We start from the raw sequence: 22,834 nt of genomic DNA, 5'->3' as shown, positions 1-22,834 counted from the left end.
TATACACTCTGTGTTTAACACAGCATTATTCACAATAGCGAAGATGCCCATAAATGGATGGATGGGGTCTCTCCCTCTCTCTCTCATGGATATTATTTACCCACAAGAAAGGAGGATATCCTGCCATTTGTGACAACTCGGATGGACCTTGAGGACATTATGCTACGCAAGATACAACAGAGAAAGACAAGTACTGTCTGATCTCGCATATATGGAATCTAAAAAAGTCAAACCTGTAAAAAGAGTAAAATGGTGGTTACCAGAGGATGGAGGTGAGAGATAACACTGATGTCTTTGAAGGGCACACACTCGTAAGGAATCATAAATAAACCATAGAGACCTAATGCACAGTATAATACAGACAATAATATTGTACAGCAGATCCTCACTTAACATCACAGATAGCTTCTGCGACTTTAAGCGACACCACATAAGGGAATCAAGTTCACCAAAGACTAATTGACAGAAACAAGAGTTAAGTTCTTGGGCACCTTACCAAGGATTATAGCCAAACTACACTGAAAAAAATGACATCATTCGAGAACCTGCTATGTATAATTATGTAATGTGATAAATATTCCTACAACCTAGCAAGCATGCTGCAATATATGAATTATGAAAATAACACCCTGTACACCTTAAACTTAGTGTTACATGTCAAATGTATTCAATTATAGAAAAAGATGAGAGGACATGAGTGAGCATGTTCCAGATGCCCTGTTTAAAGCCGTTAAAAAATATTAAATTGGTTACACTAACAGCCAGCTCCGGAAAGAAAAAGAACCCGTGGTGTATTTAGGGGGCCACAGCTGACGGAGAGCAACGGACCTGTAAGCACACCTCATGGGTCGGGTCTATGGGAGGAGCTAGGGCTCGTGGACGTTCTCGCACTGCGCGCTGTCACAATCGCGAGAACTCTGCAGGAAGAACTCTGTTAATGCTAAGTTTCTACGTTCCATGGTCCCCTTCCCTTCCCTTCCTTTCCTCCTACAAATACACCCTGGCCTTGGCACGCCGGCAGACTGTGCACTGGGGCGCAACCCTTTCTTCTTCCGTTATGAATCTTTTCAGTGACGAGACACCTGGTTGATTTTATTATTCGGTTGACGCCCCCAAAGCCCTTGAAATCAAAGAACCCCCAGACCTCCCGGCCAGGCAGAGGCGGCAAAAGAGCAGGTCCCGGGGGTGCTCCTGCGCTGCCCGCCCCACCAGCGTCCCTGGCTGCGCCCCACCCTGAGCCCACACCGCCCTGCGGGCCCGCGGGAGGCTACGGGCGCAGCAACGGCTCCGGCTCCAACAACCGTACTTCACGCGGCCAGGCGCTTCCTCACCCAAGGACACCCGCTCAGCGGGCGACGGCGGAGGTACTCACCGATTGGGGATGCTGGGTTTCCTCACCAGGACACGAGCGAGCCATGCGGGGTAAGGCTATGGCGTCCCCTGATCCATGGACCCCCAACCGTCCGCTCAGGCCTTCGGAAAACAGACACTGTGGCAGCGCACGCAGAGACGAGCGCATAGAAGACTCCAGAAGGCGCACGAGGCGCGCACGCTCCGGACCGACGTATTGCACATGCGCAAGGCGAACGGGTGCGTCCGAGGAGCCGAGCGTGCGGAACGTGCGTGGGAGCGGCGTGTGTTGGGATTGGCTTGCGAGAGGAGCACGCAGCGTGCGGGGGTCGGGGCGCGCCTGGCGGGGCGGGTGGTTTGGTGAGCTCTGCTGGTTCGCAGGATGTGGTGCGACGTCCGTTCGCTGCCCAGGCAGGACCGAAGCGCTCTGTCCAACCAGGTCAGTGTCTTCCTGCCCATTAAATTTCCCCGTGACCCTGACCCTCTCTGTCACACACTCCAGTGTCTTCTTGCTCAGCTCTGTGCAGAAAGAAAGAAAGTCCCATTCACTGCCAGCCACAGCCCGCCGCTGGGCCTTGGAGAACGCGTCTACAAGGTTACTTGGTTACTCCGTAGGGTTGAGAAACACTCCGCTTCGCAGCCTTTGAGAGCAATGCTTGCACGGCATCAAATCCGAGCCCCTATTACTACGTGCCTGTGGTGTGCAGAACGCCTTGCTAGGCTCGGCGGAGGGCAGATGAGCTCACCCCACCCTTGTCCTCACTTCAGCTTCAGCAGAAAGATGCCTTTGTGAGGTAGCGTGTAATGAACAGAAATTAGAACTATGAGTGCTCTTGGAGGTCACGAGAGGGCCAGGGTCTGAAAAACCCTGGAAGAAGCAGGGTTTGAATCAGAATTTGAAACGTGGAATGCTCTGTACTAAGGGGACATTTGCAAAAGTCAAAGGATGGAGGTGGCAGGGACTAAAAAGCAGAGTTTGATCTGGTGATAGGCGCAGGATGATGTTGGAGCGTGGTGAGCAGGGCTTCGGTGGGAAGTGGACATGAGGGTCTTTTGGCCTCACTTTCAGGAAGTAGGCGAGCCAAGTTGTCATCAGGTTGTGCCACCGCATTATTAATCTTTAACCTTTATTGACTTTTTTGTATTCTCTCCAACACATCCCCTGATGAAAGCAAGCTGAAATCACCGGGGAAAGACAGAAATTCCAAGGAGGCTAGCCTTCAGGAACCAGGTAAGAAACCCAGAGACTTCAACTGAGGAACGGGTTTGCACTGGAAAAATCCAAGATGGTACCTGACACCCCTTCCCAAGCGACCTTTACAGGAACTTTTCCTCAGCATACTAAAATTCACACCCAAGGGTGGAGATTTAACATTAAAATGAGACATGTGTGGCTAAGCATGTTCCAAGCATGTTTGGGAGCTGCACATGCTTTCTTGAAAATCCAGAACTCTTCACCGTTCCTTAAAAATCTCTGCCTTTGAACCTGCCTAACCAACCCCCCCCCAACTGTTTAAGACTTCCCTAATTTCTCAGAGTCAGAAGGGATCTTTAGAGCAGAAGCTTGTACTTTTCTATTTTTTGATCAAAGAATAAAATTTCTGATCTGTTTTACCCAATAATTTATTGATGTGAGTAGTATTGAGCAGAATGACCACAACTTACGATCCCTGACCTGCAGGAGTCAGTGACAAAGTTACTCATTTGAATGCAGATAGAGTTGGAGAGAAATAAGCTGATCTAAGTGATATGGAGAAAGTGTGTACATGTGCTTTGTAACACACTTCTATTACTAGTTAGGCCTAATCTATTGTGGTTTCAAATCTTAGTAAAACTCAAAACTCACTTTCCACTGGTGATTTGTTGGAAATATAACTCCTGAAAAAATACACTTAAATAAAAGTCAACTGCAGGACAGGGTTGAAGTTGAATCAGAGGGCAATGAGCCCCTCTGTGCCTCAAACAAGGTGTCCTTTATAGGCAAGGAGTGATCCAGAGTTGGAGCTTTTCTCCACTTAATCTGTCTTCTCTACAAATCCATCCATCCAATCATTTTAGTCCAATCTTGGGGGTCTTGATCCATTTTACCTCTCAGAAAACGTATTATATTGTACTCCTGGTTTCTTGCTCAGCTGCTAGTTGCCCCTGCTGGGGTATTGTGTATCTAAAGAGCTGGCATCTACTTCTGAGATGAAATGTAAGATTTTTCAACCCTTGTAACATTGTTTCCTCTCCACCCTTCACACCTCCAGGCACAAGACCTAATAATTACAGAAAATTGATGTATAGTTATTATAATAGCACCTGCACATTATTTCAGTGACCTCGTGGTTATAGATGACAAGCCATAGATTTTTATTAGTTCTTGGAAGGAGGCCTAACTCTTGCCAGAGGCAGTCTGATATGGGCAGATGAAGTCATATAATGAACACTATTGATTTTTGCAGGACCAACTACTACTATCGCATATATTCTGGTAAGACTGTTTTGATTCGGACTTTGGCCAGCTACCTCTCACCCACTCTCAGTGGTTAAATGGGACTGATCCAGCTTCCTAGTTTCTGGTGCACCTGTGCCTCAGAAAAGCCAGTCAGTGTAATCCATCACCCTGGCTACGTCTGTTGATTTAGGAATGGACATGTAAACCAAGATCAAGAACATGAGTCTGTCTCGGAATTTTTGGTGCAAGCACACCATTTCAGCCTAAAGATGCTAGCGGGTATTTCTCTAGCACAGTGGTTCTCAACCTTCCTAATGCCGTGATGCTTTAATACAGTTCCTCATGTTGTGCTGACCCCCAACCATAACTAAAACATAGTGATTAATCACAAAAGCAATATGTAATTATATATGTGTTTTCCGATGGTCTTAGGTGACCCTGTGAAAGGGTCATTCGACCCCCAAAGGGGTCGCGACCCACAGGTTGAGAACCGCTGCTCTAGCACATAAAAAGAACCAACCTGAGAACAAAGTCTGTTCAGGAGAAAGTAGCCCCTGGACCTGGAGGAGGACAGATTCTCAATGCCATAATCTGAGTGTCTGGCTCAACCTGTGCTTGAACCCATTTCAACCCTAGTGTTTTCAGTTGTGGGAGGCAATCATTAGTCAACAGATGTCTTAACTGACTTATGGAAACAATAATATAAACGGAGCCACTTTAAAGCAGAGGCAGAGCTGCCACCCCAGAGGAACTGCCTTGCATGTCTTACATTAAACGTTGGAATGTTAAAAACCTTTGGGTCTAAGCAACCATTTGTCCTAATGAGCTGTTTGCAAAGACAACAAGACAGAAGAAACCCTGGCCAGGTGACTCACTTGGTTAGAGCATCATCCTAATACACCAAGGATGCAGTTTCAATCCCCAGTCAGGACACATACAAGAATCAACCAATAAATGCATAAATCAGTGGAACAACAAATCAAGGTTTCTCTCTGCCCCCCTTCCTCCCTCTCTCTAAAAATAAGTAAAAAGAAAGAAAGAAAACATCTTGGGCATGACTTCAGAAGAGATGAGGCTTTGGGGTGGGTGGAGCCATAGCCACACACACCCGATTATGAGGAAGATGTTGTCATTGATGGCTTCTGGTTTCCTGAGTTGGTTGCAAGAAGGAAACTGTACACAAGCTGCTGTGGAGAACCAGAGTGTCAGAGCAAAACGTCTCCCGACACATCCTGGGGACAAAGTGGGCAGTTGGAGAGTTTCCATTGCCCCGGTCCCCCTTCTTTCTTTAACTGTAAAACTGAAGACGGGATCTTGGTCTGGGTGAAAGGGACGCTATGATCACAGGATTCCTGTCTCTGCTTTGCCTCGGTGAGTCTCCAGGATTGGGAGGGATGGGCTTGGATAGGTGAGAAAATTCACGGTGGAGTGGTGGATATCGTGGGAAACATGGCAAGTACAGAAATGATAACATCCGTGTATTGGATACATGCCTCTTGTCAGGGTTTTATGGGCTATGATATACTAACATCTTCATTCTGATGTTCACACAAAAAAAGATGAGGAACCCAAGGGTCAGAGACTGTGGTAACACCCTGGGTCTACTCAGCTGAGACATTCAGAGCTTAGATGGGATCTCCAAATCTATCCTCTAAACACCACAGTCTTGCCATGAATGTTCCATTGGCGTATAGGAGGGCAGTGTCTAGAGGGTGTGAAAAGCTATGGGGTTTGGGTGCAAGCCACGAATACCAAGAACAATGACTGGGGATGGTGGCTGAGAAGAAAATGTTCTGACCAGCCCTATCCTCAGCCTGATTTTAACCATCCTCAACTTGAATATAATGCAGTCAAACAGCCCTCAGCCTGGGGGGTTGGGGGGAAAATGACCTGAATTATAATCTTGGGTTGGGGTCATAGGAGCTCTCTTGACTTTGAACCAACAGCTCCACCTCCCTCAGCCTCCAGCTCCTCCTTTGTGAGTGGGGTGTGTGGAGGGGATATCAGGACTCATCTGCCCCAGTTCCTTCCTCCTTCTGGGTACAGCCCTTCCCTTGGGGGTAATGCTCCTCCCACACACACACTTGAACTGTAGAGGTGACTATTGTCACCATACCCCAGACCTCCAGCTGCCAGGCAGACTAAGCTGGGCAGTCACAGACTGATCTCATCCTCCCCATATTCATTTTCCTGTACCACAAACTCTCTCCATTTGATTGAGGGAGAAAACCCTCCTTGAGACTCTACAGTAAAATAGCCATTCATTGATCATTGAAGTGGTAAGGATAAACATAGCAATCCCAGAAAATATGAGAGAAAAACAGGGTAAATGTTCAACTTAGAGATGGCAAGAGAAGGACTGATTAATCAGAAAAGCTTAGTTATAGTTCCCAATGCAATAAATCAGAAAGGATTGCTGGAAGGCTCTCCATCAACATAATTTCTGAAGAACAAACAATGGGATGAAAGTAAAAGGTAAAAAATAAACTCAGGGAAATACCTGCAAGAAACACAGCAGCTCTTGAACAGATTGGTCATACATTCTCTGCCTCGTTGCTACTCTAAGACAAGCATATCACCTATCCTTCATGAGGGTTTCTCTTCCAGGGTTCTGTCTGGGCTTTGAAGATGAACACAAGAATGGTGAGTTATCTTCCACATAAGCTCTGTCTCTGTATACCAAGTTTCATGACTTAAAAAAAAAAACTTATTTTCACTTACAGCTGACATACAATATTATGTTAGTTTCAGGTGTACAACATAGTCATTAGACATTTATATACCTTACTTACAAAGTGATCCCCCCAATACATCTAGTACTCACCTGGCACCATACATACTTATTTCAATATTATTGACTATTCTCTGTGCTGTACGTTACATCCCCATGGTTGTTTTGTAACTGCCAACCTGTACTTCTTAATCTCTTCACCTTTTCCACACAGCCTCTCAACACCCCTCTCCTTAGACAGCTTTCAATATGTTCTCTGTCTCTCTGAGTTTGTTCCTGGTTTGTTTGTTCCTTTATTTTGTTTTTAAATATTTTAGTTATTTATTTTTAGAGGGAGAGGGGAAGGGAGGGAGAAATAGAGGGAGAAAAACATCAGTGTGTGGTTGTCACACACCCCCAACTGGGGAGCTGGCCCTTAACCCAGGCATGTACTCTGACTGGGAATCAAACTGACAAACCTTTGATTTGCAGACCAGTGCTCAATCCACTGAGCCACACCAACCAGGGCCATTTATTTTGTTTTTAGATTCCACATACAAGTGAAATTATATGGCATTTGTATTTTCTGTCTGACTCACTTCACTTAGCATAATACCCTCTAGGTCCACCCACATTGTTGCAAATGGCAGAATTTCATTCTTTTTCTATGATTGATTCACATGACCTTTTACCTTTAATTATTTGAATTCCAGGAGTGTTTGTGGTCATCAAGATAAAGAGTCAAGTAAAGGATATAATTGTCTAACCACATGCTATACACCTGGAACTAACAAAATATTGAAAGTAAACTGTTATTGAAAAATAAAACTTTAGCCCTAGCCCGGTGGCTCAGTTGGTTGGAGCATTATCCAGTACACCAAAAGGTTACAGGTTCGATTCCCAGTCAGGGCACATACCTAGGTTGTGGGTTTGGTCCCCACTCTGAGCATGTATGGGAGGCAACCAATTAATGTTTCTCCCTCACATTGATGTTTCTCTCTCTTCCTTTCTCTCTAAAATCAATAAACATATCCTTGGGTGAGGATTAAAACGGAAAAAAAAGGGAAAAAAAAAAAGATAAACAGTCCAACTAACTCTAAATTCTTTCCAGAGAAACTTTCCAAGCCCTCCCTCAATGCCTTGCCAGGACCGGTGGTTGAACACAGTGGTAATGTGACCCTGAAGTGCCACTGTCACTTCCAGAATGTGACAGTCATGCTGGGGAAGTTGCAGGACCCTGGGTATAAGCAGGAGCAGAGCTCAGCAGGATATGATGCTGAATTCCTCCTCATGGACCTGGATCCTAAAAATGCTGGCATGTACTTTTGTGCCTGCAAGACAGTGGGCTCCCACAAGTGGTCCGAGAAGAGTGAACACCTGCAGCTCATGGTCACAGGTGAGCAGGGAAGCCCCAGGTTTCCTCCTTGGTGCACATATTCCTTGTCCCATGATGGGACCTGGCAGGGGAAGAAGGAATCCAGGAAACAAAAAGGCAGATGTGACACTTTGGGTGTGGGCAAATGGGGAAATGAGAACAAGACTCTCATCAGGGCTTCTGAGTGGGTCTCGATGTGGATGGGGGCCAGTGTTTTAGAATAGAGGTATTAAGAGAAATTTTGAGTCCTGGCTGGTGTAGCTCAGTGGGTTGAGTGTCGGCCTGTGAAACAAAGGGTTGCTGGTCTGATTCCCAGTCAGGGCACACGCCTGGGTTGCAGGCCAGGGCCAGGTCCCCAGTTGGGGGCATGAGAGAGGCAACCACACATTGATGTTTCTCTTACTCTCTTTCTCCCTCCCTTCCTTTCTCTCTAAAAATAAATTTCTTTTTAAAAAGAAAATTTGAAGTGCAGCAAAGCCAAGGGGTCAAGAGACAATTGTCACTGAAGAGATAGTTTTGTATAGTTCCCAAGAGGTGGGGACACACTGTGCCATGCAGAGCCACATGGAGAAGCCCCAGGGTCAGAGGGCAGCAGGAGGGAACAAGCCTTGATTCTGGCTTCTGTGGGAATCAACAGGCTTAGGATTGGGGCATAGAGGCTGCCCAGGTTACCTGGAACCTGGCCCTCGGGGGGTGAGGGCAGGGGGATAGAGGCCCTCAGTGTGAGAGCTCAGTGAAGGAGGTGGTTGGGAGTGTGGGTTCTGGATCAGCTGGTTTGCATTTGAGAGGTGTGCTCCAGAGAGCTGTTGCCTACCTCTAGGAATTGCTAGCCTGCGAAGGGAATCCCCCAGAAGTGAGCAAGGTCCCAAAATGTCAAAGCATCAGGTGTAGAAAATAAAAGACATGGTTAATACAAAGAGATGGGTGAGCATGTCCCAGTGCAGTGAAAAATGGAAAGCCCTGGTCCTTCCCTTTACCCTGACTGCCTTGTCCTCCTCTGGATCACTCCCGAAACCTCTCCTCTCAGTCAACATAAACCCTGGGATGACTCCAGGTCACAGTATGACACTCTGATGTCTGATTCCATACAAGAGAACTAAGTGTATCATTATTGCTCTGAAGATAGGAATCCAGAGCCATTACAGATTAAGAAAGTAATAAAAAACCAAACTGAGCATCATAATGGCAGAAAACATCCCTTGTTTTTGTTCCTTCTTTCAACAACAAAATTTCAGCATCCATCTATAAACAAAAGTGTCTCCATGGAAGTCATGGGATCCAGCACCACATGCCCAGACACCTGGGAGGAGTCTCACCCACGTTCGCATTGGGTCATAGGCAGACAGACCTCTGCCAGCTGTGGAACCTCTTGGCTGTGGTCCAGAAGCACCTGAAGAACATGGACTTGGACAACACCTATGGATCAGAAAACCTTTGTGTGAGTCTATGAACAAAGACTGAACCATGAAGAAACAGAAAATCTGAACAGAACAACAATGCGTAAGACGAATTAATTGGTACAGAGCAAAACCTCCCAACCACAACAAAGTCCAAGACCAGATGGTTTCACTGGTGAATTATACCAAATTTTTAAAAAATAAACACCACCAGTTCTACTCAAAACAAGTTCTTTAAAAAAAAACTGAAAAGGAGGAAACACTACCACACTCATTCTACCCTGATACTAAAGCCAGATGAGGACACTGCAAGAAAAGTAAATGACAGACAAATATCCGTAATAACTACAGATGCAAAAATTTTCAACAAGATGTTAGCAAACTGAGTTCACCAGCACATTAAAAGGATCACACACCATGATCAGTTGGAATTCATCCCTGGGATGCAAGGATGGTTTGACATACAAAAATCAATAACTGTGATAACCACATTCACAAAAAGAATAAAAATCACATCATTTCAATAGATGCAAAGCATTGAACAAAATACATCTTTCTGAGATTAAAAACTCTCAACAAAGTGGGTATAGAGGGGACATGCCTCAACAGCAGAAAGACCCTATACAACAAGCTAACAGCTAACAACATACTCAAAAATGAAAAGTTGAAACATCTTCCTCTAAGATTAGGTGCCCACTCTCACCACTCCTATTCAACATGGTACTAGAAATGCTAACCAGAGCAATCAGGCAAGACAGAGAAATAAAAGGAATCGAAATTGGAAAGCAAGGAGTTAAATGGCATGCACAGAGAGGGTATTATTATAAATATTTTAAAGAGGGAAACTAATAGATGGCCATTGAATTAAGTGATTTCTCTTAAGACCACTATTATAATTCAGATTTATTGCCTTTTATAGTATATTTAAATCCTAGGATAATGCTTCTTTACCATTTTCTTTATTTTTTACATCTTGTAGGTTACCCTTGCATCTTAAAACTTTTCAGTACAATTTTCTTTAGATTTGGAAGTCAGTTCAATGATAAGAATATAATATGTGAAGCCAATTGCTGATTAAAAATTATAACAAAGGTAAATTTGTCTTTAAGGATGATATGTTCTTATATATAGAAAATCGTAAAGACTCAACAAAAAAAACTGTTACAACTAATCATCAAATTCAGTAAAGTTTCAAGATATAAAACCAACATACAGAAATCAGTTTCATTCCTATCACTAACTACAAAATATCTGAAAAATAATTTTAAAAAACCCTGACACTTACAATAGCATGAAAAACAATAAAATACTTAGAAATAAATTTAATCAAGGAGGCAAAATATCTCTACACTGAAAACTGCAAGACTGATGAAAGAAATTGAAAACACAAAGAAATGGAAAGATATCCTATGCTCATGAATCAGAAGAATTAATATTGTTAAGCCCTGGCTGGTGTGACTCAGTGGACTGAGTGCTGGTCTGTGAACCAAAGGGTTGCTGGTTTGATTCCCAATCAGCACACATGTCTGGGTTGTGGGCCAAGTCCCAGTTGGGGACACGCAAGAGGCAACCACATATTACCTAAGTTATCTATAGATTCAATGCAATCTCTACCAAAATGCCAATGATATTTTTCACAGAACTAAAACCATCCTAAAATGTGTATGAAACAGACAGATCCTGAATAACCAAAGCATCCTGACAAAGAACAAAGTTGGATGTGATCTTAAACTATACTACAAGGCTATAGTAATCAAAACAGCATGGTAGTGGCCTTAAAAACAGACTTATAGATCAATGGAACAGATATAGAGAGCCCAGAAATAAGCCCTTGCATATACAATCAGCTAATATTTGACAAGGATGCCATGAATACTCAGTGGGAAAAGGATAGTCTCTTCAGCAAATGGTGGTGGGAAAACTGGATAACCACATGCAGAAGAATGAATCAGGTCCCCTGTCCTATACCACTCACAAAAATTAAGTCTAAATGGATTGAAAGTTTACAAATCATAAAACTACTAGAAGAAAACAGAAAAATCCTCTTGACATCGGTGTTGGCAACAATTATTTGGATATCACATCAAAAGCACAAGAAACAAAAACAAAAATAAATAAATAGGACTATATCACACTACAAAGCATGCACACAGCAAAGGAAACCATCAACAGAATGGAAGAACAACCTACCAAATAGAAAAAAATAATTGCAAAATGGTAGCACTCCTGGGTGAAAGAGGTGAAGGGATTAAGAAGCCCAGATTGGTAGCTACAAAATAGTCACAGGGAAGTAAGTAAAGCATAGGAAATATAGTTAATAATATTGTGGTAACTATGTATGGTGTCAGTTGGGGTACTGGAAATATTGAGCGGAACACTATGTAAATTATATGATGTCTAAGCACTAAGCTATACAACCAAAACCAACAGATAATAAAAAGTTTTAGTACTGGCTGCGTGGCTCAGTTAGTTGAAGCATTGTTTCATACACCAAAAGGTTGTGGGTTCAATCCCCATTCCAGACACATACCTCAGTTGTGGGTTCGATCCCTGGTCAGGGTGTGTTTGGGAGGCAGCCAATCAATGTTTCTCTCTCACATTGATGTAGCCCTTTCTCTCCCTTTCTCCCTTCTTCTCTCTCTAAACTCAGTGAACATATTCTCAGGTGAGAATTTTAAAAAATAATATATTTTTTAAAATTAAAAACAAAACAAAATGGTAGTGCTCTATTCTGGGATGGAAAAGTTGGCAAGGAATAGGATTGGAAGGTGGGAAATTAGAGGTGTCATTCATAAATGTTTTTGTTCATAAAAATAATATCAGACTCCAGGAGTATTAAATGCATAATCTAATGTCCTGGCCCTCATGTGGAGACCTAGTGAGACATTGTCTTTTCTGCTTCCCAAAAAATCTATAAGTAGAACATGAACACTTATGCCCCCAAGGTTCCCATATAATCATTATGACTACTTTTCTTTAATAATTTTTTAAAGATTGTATTCATTTTTAGAGAGAGGGGAAGAGAGGGAAACATTGTTGTGAGAGAGAAACAATGATCGATCAGTTACCTCTCACAATGCACCCCACCCCAACCCACCCCCACAACTGGGGACCTGGCCCACAACCCAGGCATGTGCTCCAACTGGGAACTGAACCAGTGACCTTTCAGTTTGTGGTATGAAGCCCAACCCACCAAGCCACACCAGTTAGGATTGACTACTTTTCTTACATCCTGTTTTCTAGATGGCCGTAATGGATCTGGAGCTTCCTCAGTGAAAACAGGTAAGATAATTAGAGAAGAAGTGTTTTGACCATTTGTATCCACCTTGGCCCAGGGGTCCCTTTTGATGAAAAGGCAGAAGGAGAATTTTAATGCCTACTTTTTCAGTGCTTTGGGAGGGACCCCTGCCTGGTGAGTAAAACACTCTGAGGTGCATTGTCTGACATCTTTCATAACAAAAAATGATACTGGAGTTTTGTAAAGCGTGGTGGTAAGTTTGTGTGACTGACTTGGGGAATGGGACTGGGACTCGTGGAGTTCAAGTTACTTTGGGGATATGTTTGACCAAGTACTTGATAAAACTTTTAAGTTCTCAAAAATAGATAACTATTAAATTCTTTTTCTCTGATGTTGCTTTTCCATGAAGAGTTGACTAAGGTTCTGTCCTCAGAGGTTCCCGTAAAAATTAGGGCTTTTTGTAGCTTTAGACTGAAACAGGAACTCCTCCAAACTTTAATGACATCTTAACCATTCATTCTTTCTGCAACTCATAGCCTCTCTGCCACGTGCTCCAAAGAGCCAAGATTGTTAAAGGTCACTAGAGTCTAAGCTGGTATAATTCATTTTTTCAATGAGTTTTTTGATTGATATTTTTTTAAAGAAACATCAGCCCATTGCTCCACCTACTTACACATTCAATGGTTGATTCCTGCATGTGCTCTGACCACAGATCAAATCCACTACCCTGGCACATCAGGACAACGCTCTTACAAGCTGAGCTACCCGGCCAGGGCTAATTTGTTTTTTTCAAAGAAGATATCCTCTTGGGTGTCTTTGCACAATAAGTGTTAATCTTTGAAAATGTCCTTAGTCCTTATTAGCTGGCTCGGGACGTGCTTGCTACTCCGGCTCTAGGAACATAGTTCACGCCAGGAATGTTTCCTTGGACAGACCTGAAATCTGATCGAGTCAAGGAGTATGGAAATATCAGAAATGAGGTGGGAAGTCTAGCGATGTGAGAGGGGACAGGTGGTAAAGCTTTTATATTTTTGCTCATGTGTAACTTATTTTCTTTTATTCCTATTGCTATAGAATTCACATTCCATAGCTGCACCCTTTAATAGGATTTACTTTTTCTTATTATATATATTTTTATTTTTATTTATGTACTGTACTTTAGAGAGAGGGGGGAGTGAGAAAGAGAGGGAGAGAAACACCGATGTGCGAGAGATGCATCAGTCGGTTGTCTGTCTTGCACCCCCAACTGGAGACCTGGCCCACAACCCAGGCATGTGCCCTGACTGGGAATTGAATCAGCAACCTTTTGGTTCACAGACTGGCACTCAGTCCACTGAGCCACACCAGCCAGGGCATAACTGCACCCTTTTAATATGCAGAATTTGCAAGGTTATGCAACCATCACCACTAATATAACTCCCAAAATGAAATCTCGTACCCCCTACGCAGTCAGTCCTCATTCCCCTCTCCCACCAGGCCCTGCAAACCATTCATGTGTTTATTCTGGACGTTTCCTGTCAATGGAATCACATAGCCTGTGGTCTTTTGTGTCTGGCTTCTTTCACGCAGTGTCATGTTTTCAAGGTTTACCCATGTTGTAGCAGGTGTAAGAGCTTTGTCCTTTTCATGACTGAGTAATATTCCATTGTGCGGCTAGATCAGCTCTTGTTTCTCCATTCACTCGTTGATAGATATGTAGGTCATTGGTACCTTCTGGCTATGCTGAATGGTGCTGCTACTAACAGGGATGTACACGTGTCTGAATTTCTGCTTTCCAACTGGGTTCTACCTATGAGTAGTTTTGCTGGGACATATGGTGACTCTCTGTTTAACTTTTTTGAGGACCTGCCAGACAGTTTTCCAATGTGGCTGCACCATTGTACCTTCCCACCAGTCATACATGCGGGTTCCAATATCCCTACATCCTTGCCAACCCTTGTTAATTTCCTATCATTTTATAGCCATCTATGTTGGTGTGCATATCATTTCTTAAAATGTACTTTCTGGGTTCACATTTTACCGCCACAATTCTAAACAGAATAACAGGTCTTTAAGCCCTGTGTATGCAGGCCTCAAAGCTGCCTGAAATGGACCCTGTACTCCCACTCTGTGCAGACCAATGATGAATTTCATCACCTAACTTTGACACAGGACAGGCTTTCTTTCTGGTGACAGTGACTTTCTTTCTGGCGCCTGCATCAAGCTGTATCCCGTTGCTCCGGAGACTCCTCCAGGCCCATGTCATAGACGCTTTGTACGTTATGTCGGCTATTTGTAAACAGACCTGCGGCGTTGGGCCAGGGTATGTGGACATCTCGGGGTGAGCTCAGTTCGTCGTGTTGTGGGGCCACAGAAAGAGAATTCTGCAAGACTTTACTTCTCATTTCTAGCGAATTGCTATGTGAGAGAAGCTGTAGCTGGACAGGGGAGAAGTAAAATGTTAAGGCGGAGCTGCTGTTCCTCTGCTTCCATCGAGGGTCTGGGAACAACCGTTCCTGTGTCCATGCAGACAGATGCCTTGATAGAATTGTTGCTTTTGAGGGTCCCTTGGATTCGATGCCACCTGAAGCAGACTCTTAAATATTAGTGCAAAGGTGACATTGTCGGGGGTGGGGAAGGAGGACTTCGAGAAAAAGAAATTAAACCACAGTGGGATATTCCAGTCCCTCAGCTCACTCCCGCAGGAAAGCGCAGGACGCAGAAAAGGGCACAAATACGGGAGGCCGCAGAGCTAAGGCATTCACGTCCCCACAAATAACAGTTGCAGTAACGGGGTGACCCTGAGGCACATAAATTCCAAGGCATGTGGGCCTTTCCAGATGCAAATGTTCGCGTAGGAAAGGGGGAGAAGGCACGGTCCAGAGTGCACAGATGTGGCGAAGGCTCTGGGGGAACGTGGGCCCGGGAGCACTCAGAGCCCCGGGCTGGGTGTGGGTGGGACTCTGGGTGAGAAAAACATCCTTCTCACCACAGCCTCGTTATCCTACACAGCAAGGCAGATCCCGCCCCGGGGGCTCCAGCCAGAGCTTGCAGCGTTCCCTCTCTGCACGTTAAGTATTTTTATTTCCCTTCAGCTTCACGGAGGTACGACTGACAGGTAAGATGGGACGATAGTTAACGTGCTGATTTGATGTAAGTACACGCTGTGGAAGGCTTTCCCCCACTGGGTTAACGAACGCATCCCTCGCCTTGTATATATTTACCTGTTTCCTTTTTCCTTTCATGAGAGCGCTTAAGATCTACTGTCTTAGCAAATTCTTTTTTATTTTTTTAAATCCTCACCCAAGGATACATTTATTGATTTGAGAGAGAGAGAGAGAGAGAGAGAGAGAGAGAGAGAGAAACATCAGTTGATTGCCTCCTATATGCACCCCTACTGAGGACCAAACCTGCAACCTAGGTATGTGCCCTGACTGGGAATTGAACCCACGGCCTTTGGTGTGTGGGACAGTGCTTCAACCAACCGAACCACACCAGCCAGGGCCTGTCCTAGCAAATGTGAATTAGACAATCCAGTGCTATCAGCTGTGGTCACCATGCTGTACATTAGCTCTTAGTACTCATTAACATCTTATAACTGAAAGTGTGTGCCCTTTTGCCACCTCTCCTATGTCCCCCACCTCTGAGCTCCTGGCAACCACCATTCTGCTCTGTTTCTATAACTACTTTATTATTATTATTATTATTAGCATTAGCATTAGCATTATTATTAACATTATTATTTAGATTCCACATATAAGTAATACCATGCAGTATTCGTCTTCGTGCGCTTTTCTCACCTAGCATAACGCCTTCCGGGTCCTTCCATGTCATTGCAAATGGCAGGCTGTCCTCCTTCATGTTGTGCTTATACCACGTAGACAATGATCCCTGAGCTCGGTAAGAGTTTGGCCATTCATCCCCCTGTGATTGGACCTGCCACTCCCTCTCTAGCATTACAGCTGGTGGGGTACATGCTATCTCCCCAGATTACCAGTGCCCTGGCACAGGTTCAGACTTCATGTCTCTCCAACTTGGACAGCCACTGGCCATCCCAGAGCCCCCTGCCCTTGTGGCAGACTGGCCTGGCAGGTTAGACACACCAGATCCAAGCCCCTCCTTCCTGAAGGTGGATTCAGCTGACTACCTGCTACTTGGCTGACTTATGAATGAAATGGGGACAGGGAACCCATATTGCATGCTTGTCATCAGGGTGAGAAAGAGCGCACGTGAAGCGCCAGCAGCTCACAATAAATGGTCAACATGACTGCAGTCAGTGGGGCATGTCCTGTGTGGGAGGCATGCTCTGGACGTGCAGGCCCATTTAATTTTGTCGGGTCACGTAGCTCCTGCCGTTGCTCTCGCTTTGAATGCAGAAGATGAAACAAAATGCTTCAAGCAATGGGATGTCCCTGCTCTGAAGCAGCAGCTGCACTTTAAACGAAAAAAAACAACAACTTCACTTTCCAATCACAGTTGACAGAGTGTTGTCCCACACACCAAAGGCCGTGGGTTTAATTCCCAGTCAGGGCACATACCTAGGTTGCAGGTTCAGTCCCCAGTCAGGGCACATATAGGAAGCAACCAACCTATCTCTCCCTCTCTTTCTCCCTCTCTCTCTCCCTCTCTCTCTCCCCCTCTCTCTCCCCCGACCCCCTCCCTCTCTCTCCCTTCCTTTCTCTCTAAAATCAACAAATGTATCCTTGGGTGAAGATGTAAATTTTTTTTAAAAGATTTGCTAAGGCAGTAGATCTTAAGCACTCTCATGAAAGGAAAAGAAAACAGGTACAGAGATACGAGGTGAGGGATGTGTTCATTGACTCAGTGGGGGGAAAGCTTTTCACAATGTGTACTTCTGTCAAATCAGCACATTAACTATCTTCCCATTTTACTTGTCAGTCGGGTGTACAGCAGAGTAGACATTTATATTAATTACAAAGTAATCACCCTGATAAGTCTTGCACCCACCTGGCACCACACACAGTTATTACAATATTATTGACAATATTTCCTGGGCTGGACTTTACATCCCCATGACTGTTTTGTAACTGCCAGTTTGTACTTCTTAACCAGCCCCCCTAGTCCCCTCCCATCTGGTGACCACCAGTCTGTTCCCTGTATCTACGAGTGTTTCTGTTGTGTTTCTTCATTTATTTTGTAGATTCCACATATTATAAAATCATATGGTACTTATCTTTCTCTGCATGACCCAGCAATTCCACTTCTGGGTATTTCTCTGAAAAAAATCAACAACACTAAGTCGAAAATATATATGCATCCCTATGTTTATTGCAGCTTATTTACAATCGCCAAGACATGGAAGCAACATAAGTGCCCCTCAGTAGATGAGTGGATAAAAAAGCTGTGGTACATTTACACAATGGAATATTACTCAGCCAAGAAAAATAATGCAATATTGCCACTTGCAGCAGCATGGATGAACCTAGAGGGTTTTCTGCTGAGAGAAATAAGGCAGCTCCACATTCTGAAGCCAGGTTGTCTGGCTCCTCTTACCTGTTCTGTTAGTTCCAGAAACCAAACTGATTCTATGACCTGCTCCTCTCCCTCCAGACACCAGAAAAATCTTCATCACTACCTTCAGCTGCCTCACCATCTTCCTCCTCTTTCCCACTGTCTTCCTCATCTACAGATGCAGTCAGCATGGTGAGTTCATAGCAGCGCCCAATAAGACCACCAGGGAAGGGGAGTAGAGAGGAGTCTTTCATCAGATAAACTCCCCCCTGTGTTTTGTAAATAGGTTCATCACATGAAGAAGGCATCAAGAGGTAAACAGATATACTTGACCAGCCTCACACTCCATCCTTCAGCGACCCCACTTCTCTTGCCCAGCTGCACCCTGTTCCGCAATGACCCTCTTCTCTCAGTCTGAGCTGTGACCTTCCTCCACTCCTTTTCAAAGCCCTTATCATCCCTCCAGAATCTTCATGCCCCATACCCCGTACTTGAATGTGTGTTTCTCTCTCTCTCTCTCAGAACTAGCCACTCCAAATTTGCCAAGCGGGAGGCTTCAGGTAAGTGATAAGGGAAGAACGCAGGAGAGAACTAATGGCAGTTGGACTCCTGCCGACTGAAAATTGAGTTTTGTTTTTTGATTTCTCACTCACATGCAGATTTATCCAACCTGGAAACAGACTCTCTCTCGGTGAGTTCTCCCCATCAGAATTCCCCTGAGAGCTCTCTTAGCTACCAGACCAGTCCTGCCTCCTTCCCAGTTCAGCCTGTGCTCTGGTTACATGGATACCCAACTCACACAGTCAGGAGGCCAATTAACATCACGTCTAAAAACATGTGCTTTGACCAAACTCCTAAAAACAGAGAGTAGAATGGTGGTTCCTTGGGGGCTGGAAGGTAGAGGAGTTGGGGAGATGATGTTTAAGGGTACAAACTTGCAACTCATAGATAAGTGTCCTGAAGATCTAACACATGATAGCTCACAATGTGTATTATAAACTTCAAAGTTGCTAAGAGGATAGATCAAAATTGTTCTCACCACACACACACACACACACACACAACACGTAATTAAAGGTAATTATGTGCCACTTTGGTGGTAACTAAATTGCAAATATATCAAATCAATAGGTTGTACACCTTAAACTTATATGTATGTCAATTGTATCCAAAAAAACTAACAAAAACAAAAAAAGCCATGTCCTTTGGATCACAAAGTGGCTGAACCCCAGCTCCCGATGTCTCTGATTTATCACCAGCGTGGCCTGAGACAAAGCACACAGTCCCAGGGATTTGAGCCCTGCCTTCCCTCCCATCTCTAGTGGTAATCAAAATCTTCATTGAAAAGGCTCGTGTAGGTCTAGCAACGTCAGAAATATAAAGGGCCTCCTGGAGTTTCTGGCAAATTTTAAGTGTCAGGTGGATAGCGTGAAAGCATCAATGAGCAAATGTTAATCATTTTACTGTTTAAAATACTGCTGATTTGTGATTCCACGTTGATTAGCATTCCATCTAAGAGTGACATCAGATCACATTTATACAATTTTCCACAGGACACAGAGGTTCCTTAGCTCATTCTTCTTGTTTTGTTTTGTTTAATTATTTATTTATTTATTGTTTTTCCTTAGCTCAGTCTTTAAGCCAAAGCCAATAGAGGGTTATCAAAAGGCGCAAGGAGTTCACTGTCACGTTCAAAAAAATACTCATGCACAATACATTCATTTAGATATAAATCTATATAGAGATATATGCAGATAAATAGATATATGTATATTTAACATTATTTTAAAAGGCACATTAAGCACCAGTCAATAAATCTGGTCCATTTCAAATGCTGGGTTAATAGCATCAATTCACAAATCATCGATGATATTATAATAATATCATATTAAGATGTATTACCTTCATGCACTGAAGTACTATTCAGCCATAAAAAGGAAGACACTACTGATATATGTGATAAGTGTGTGCACATCAAAACAATTTTGCTATGTGAAATAAGCCAGATATGTAAGGCTATATATAGCATGCTCCATTTATATAAAATCTCCAGAAAAGGCAAATAAGTAGTTGCCTATGGCTGGAGTGGGGGTGGGAGTGGGAGGCAGGAACTGAGGTTTAACTGCAGACAGGCACAAGGGAATAGGGGGGGATGCATATTCTCAAAGTATATTGTGGTGATAGCTGCATCAGTCTACAAGTTTACGAAAAGTCATCTAAGCGTACACTTGTAATGGGGGGAGCTTGTGGGAATTTACTAGGGACATTATACACTATTTATTTACAAATTATACCTCAATAAATAAAACAGGAATATAATGTTACAGTGGCCCTGGCTGGTTTAGCTCAGTGGATTGAGCGTCGGCCTGCGAGCTAAGTGTCGCTGGTTCAATCTTCCAGTCAGGGCACATCAGAGAAGGAAAACTCTGACTCCAAAAAACCTCCGCTGCCTTGCGGCATACCTCTTCAGGGGAAAGGCTAAGGGAGTAAACCCCGACAGAAAATCCGGAGCCGGAGTCCCTAAGGCGGTTTGACGTTGTAGTCAACACCGGCAACTCCTGCGGCGCACCTGAAGCCAAGCTGTATTGACTCCGTCTTTCCCTTGGACCCTTCAGCTGCGAAGAGAGGGGGGGACTGCTGCATGGGCAACAGCAGACCCTCCATATTACCCTGCCCAGGCTCTGTAGCTTCAGCATCATCGCAAGATGTCGATTCAACACGGAAGGAGACAGATACCATGTCACTCCCGAGTCGGACTGCACAGCCATTCTCGGCGGTGCAGATAGACTCTTAAGAAGCTACACCATCGTCTCTCGAGACGGACGGCTGCCGACGACGACGACGAATGTTACAGTACCAGTAGGGGGTCTCATAGGATGGTAGTTCTTCTCAACGGCACACCTTGGCAAGGATTTTTTTTTAACTTTAAAAAATTCTATTTTTCAGTGACCATTTATGTTCAGTATTTTGTTTCAGTGTCCGGTGTACAGCATAGTGGTTAGAGAATCACATGCTTTATAAAATGACCCCCCAGTATTTCCAGCACCCGCCCAGCACCACACATAGCTATTATGATACTAGTGACTCTATTCCCTGTGCTGGGATTTTCATCCCTGTGACTATTCTGTAACCACCAGTTTGCACTTCTTAATTCCTTCACCTTTTCCTTTCTTTTTATTTATTTTGTTGTTCTATTACAGTTGTCCCAGTTTTCCCTGTGGCTCTCCACTGCCCTGCCCACACCCCCGGCCCCTTTTGCAATAATTTTTTTAAAAGATTTTATTTATTTATTTTCAGAGAGAGGGGAAGGGAGGGAGAAAGAGAGGGAGAGAAACATCAGTTGGTTGCCTCTCACAGACCCCCAACCAGGGTCCCTGCCCAAAACCCAGGCATGTGCCCTGACTGGGAATTGAACTGGTGAACTCGTAGTTCGCAGGCCGACGCTCAATCCACTGAGCCAGGATTGCAACGACTTTTATCAGCCCCAGTTAGCACTGGCTGTCAGAACCGTCTCATTAATACTAGCGTCCAAGCCTCACGGTCCCTGAAGCACAGCCAATGTGGAATGTTCTGTGTCTGCACAGTCCGATACCACAGCCCTCAGCTGCACGTGGCTGTCACACACTTGAAATGCGGCTCATCCGGCGTATTTTAAATTTTAACTTACTTTTAATTCACTTCAAGTTAAGTAGCCGTGTGTGGCTCAAGGCCACCCATAGGACAGGTGGGCTCTAAACGCCGGTGTGTACCCATCTCTTTTCCCCAAAGACTGAAGACCCCCAAGAAGACACCTGTGCTGACAGGAACAACAAGGCGCCATCGGAGGAGGAGTCCCCGGGATCTTGTGACTGAGCCGCTGGAGGAGGGACTTCTCCCCTGGGGACCGGGGGTTCGAATTTAGGTGGCCGAGGTGACTGGGCGTGTGGAAATCTGTGTCACGTTGTGTCCTCAGCGCATTGCCTATGCTAATAAAATGAAGGTTTTCCTTCTTGCTTCCACTCCTCTCAAAAATTACTGGATGGGTTTTCCTAAAATCTGGAGTGTGGCTTTCGGATGGTTTGACTTCAAACCTAGGCTAAGATGATGTCTGACATCCATGGGCGGGTGGTACTCAGAATAGTCACTTGGGGAGTTGTGGCCGGCACCACATGAATGAAAAACAGTCCCCCTGCGTGGCTGTGGTCAGGTGAGGCGTTCCCTAGGCACAGGGCTTTTGAAAAGGAGCACAAAACAGGAGCCACAGAGGTGGACACTCAGTGACGAGCTGACGACATCATCCTTGTGTAGCATGCAGCCCAGGGAGCAGCTAAATGTATTCGAATGACCATCCTCTCCCGCTCTGCCTGGCAGCCATGTCACCTCAAGTCAAGACTAGTTTCCTCTCTGATGTGACTAGCACCGTATTTCTGTTAGCATTATTTCCTCAATATTTAAAATTATTTTTTATTGATTATATTAGAGAGAGAGGAAAGGAGAGTAAGAGATGGAAAGAGAGTCCTTGCTGGTGTGGTTCAGTGGATTGAGTGCTGACCTGTGAACCAAGGAGTCACTGGTTCTATTCCCAGTCTGGGGAGGTGTCTGGGTGTGGATTGGGTCCCCAGTTGGGGGTGTGAGAGAGGCAGCCCCACTCAGTGATGTTTCTCTTCCACTCTCCTTCCCTTCCCCTCTCTCTAAAAATAAAATAAAATTTAAAAATCTTAAAAAAAAAAAAAAGAAAGAGAAACATGGATCTGTTGTTCCACTTATTTATGCATTAATAGGTTGATTCTCATATGTTTCCCAACCAGGGATCAAACCTGCAACCTTGGCTTATCGGGACGTTGCTGTAACTAACTGAGCTACCCAGTCAGGGCTATATATAAATATTCTTAAT

At 44.4% G+C, this 22,834-nt stretch overlaps 1 protein-coding gene across 1 annotated transcript; it reads left to right on the top strand.

Annotated features, from left to right (window-relative positions):
* Positions 1-4,940: 4,940 nt before the first annotated feature.
* On the top strand, positions 4,941-22,270 carry LOC149995373 (V-set and transmembrane domain-containing protein 1-like). The gene is made up of 9 exons (XM_090260056.1): positions 4,941-5,161; positions 6,398-6,433; positions 7,612-7,896; positions 12,516-12,554; positions 18,061-18,153; positions 18,248-18,275; positions 18,484-18,521; positions 18,621-18,652; positions 21,730-22,270. The coding sequence occupies exons 1-9, from the start codon at positions 5,128-5,130 to the stop codon at positions 21,811-21,813; spliced, it is 669 nt and encodes a 222-aa protein (XP_090116182.1). The 5' UTR covers positions 4,941-5,127; the 3' UTR covers positions 21,814-22,270.
* Positions 22,271-22,834: the final 564 nt, after the last annotated feature.

Source organism: Furipterus horrens, unplaced genomic scaffold (genome assembly GCF_987537825.1).
Source record: "Furipterus horrens unplaced genomic scaffold, mFurHor1.1.pri manual_scaffold_13, whole genome shotgun sequence".
NCBI classification, from domain to species: Eukaryota; Metazoa; Chordata; class Mammalia; order Chiroptera; family Furipteridae; genus Furipterus; species Furipterus horrens.
Note: the sequence above shows the minus strand (reverse complement) of the source record. Positions and strands in the feature narration are given on the sequence as shown.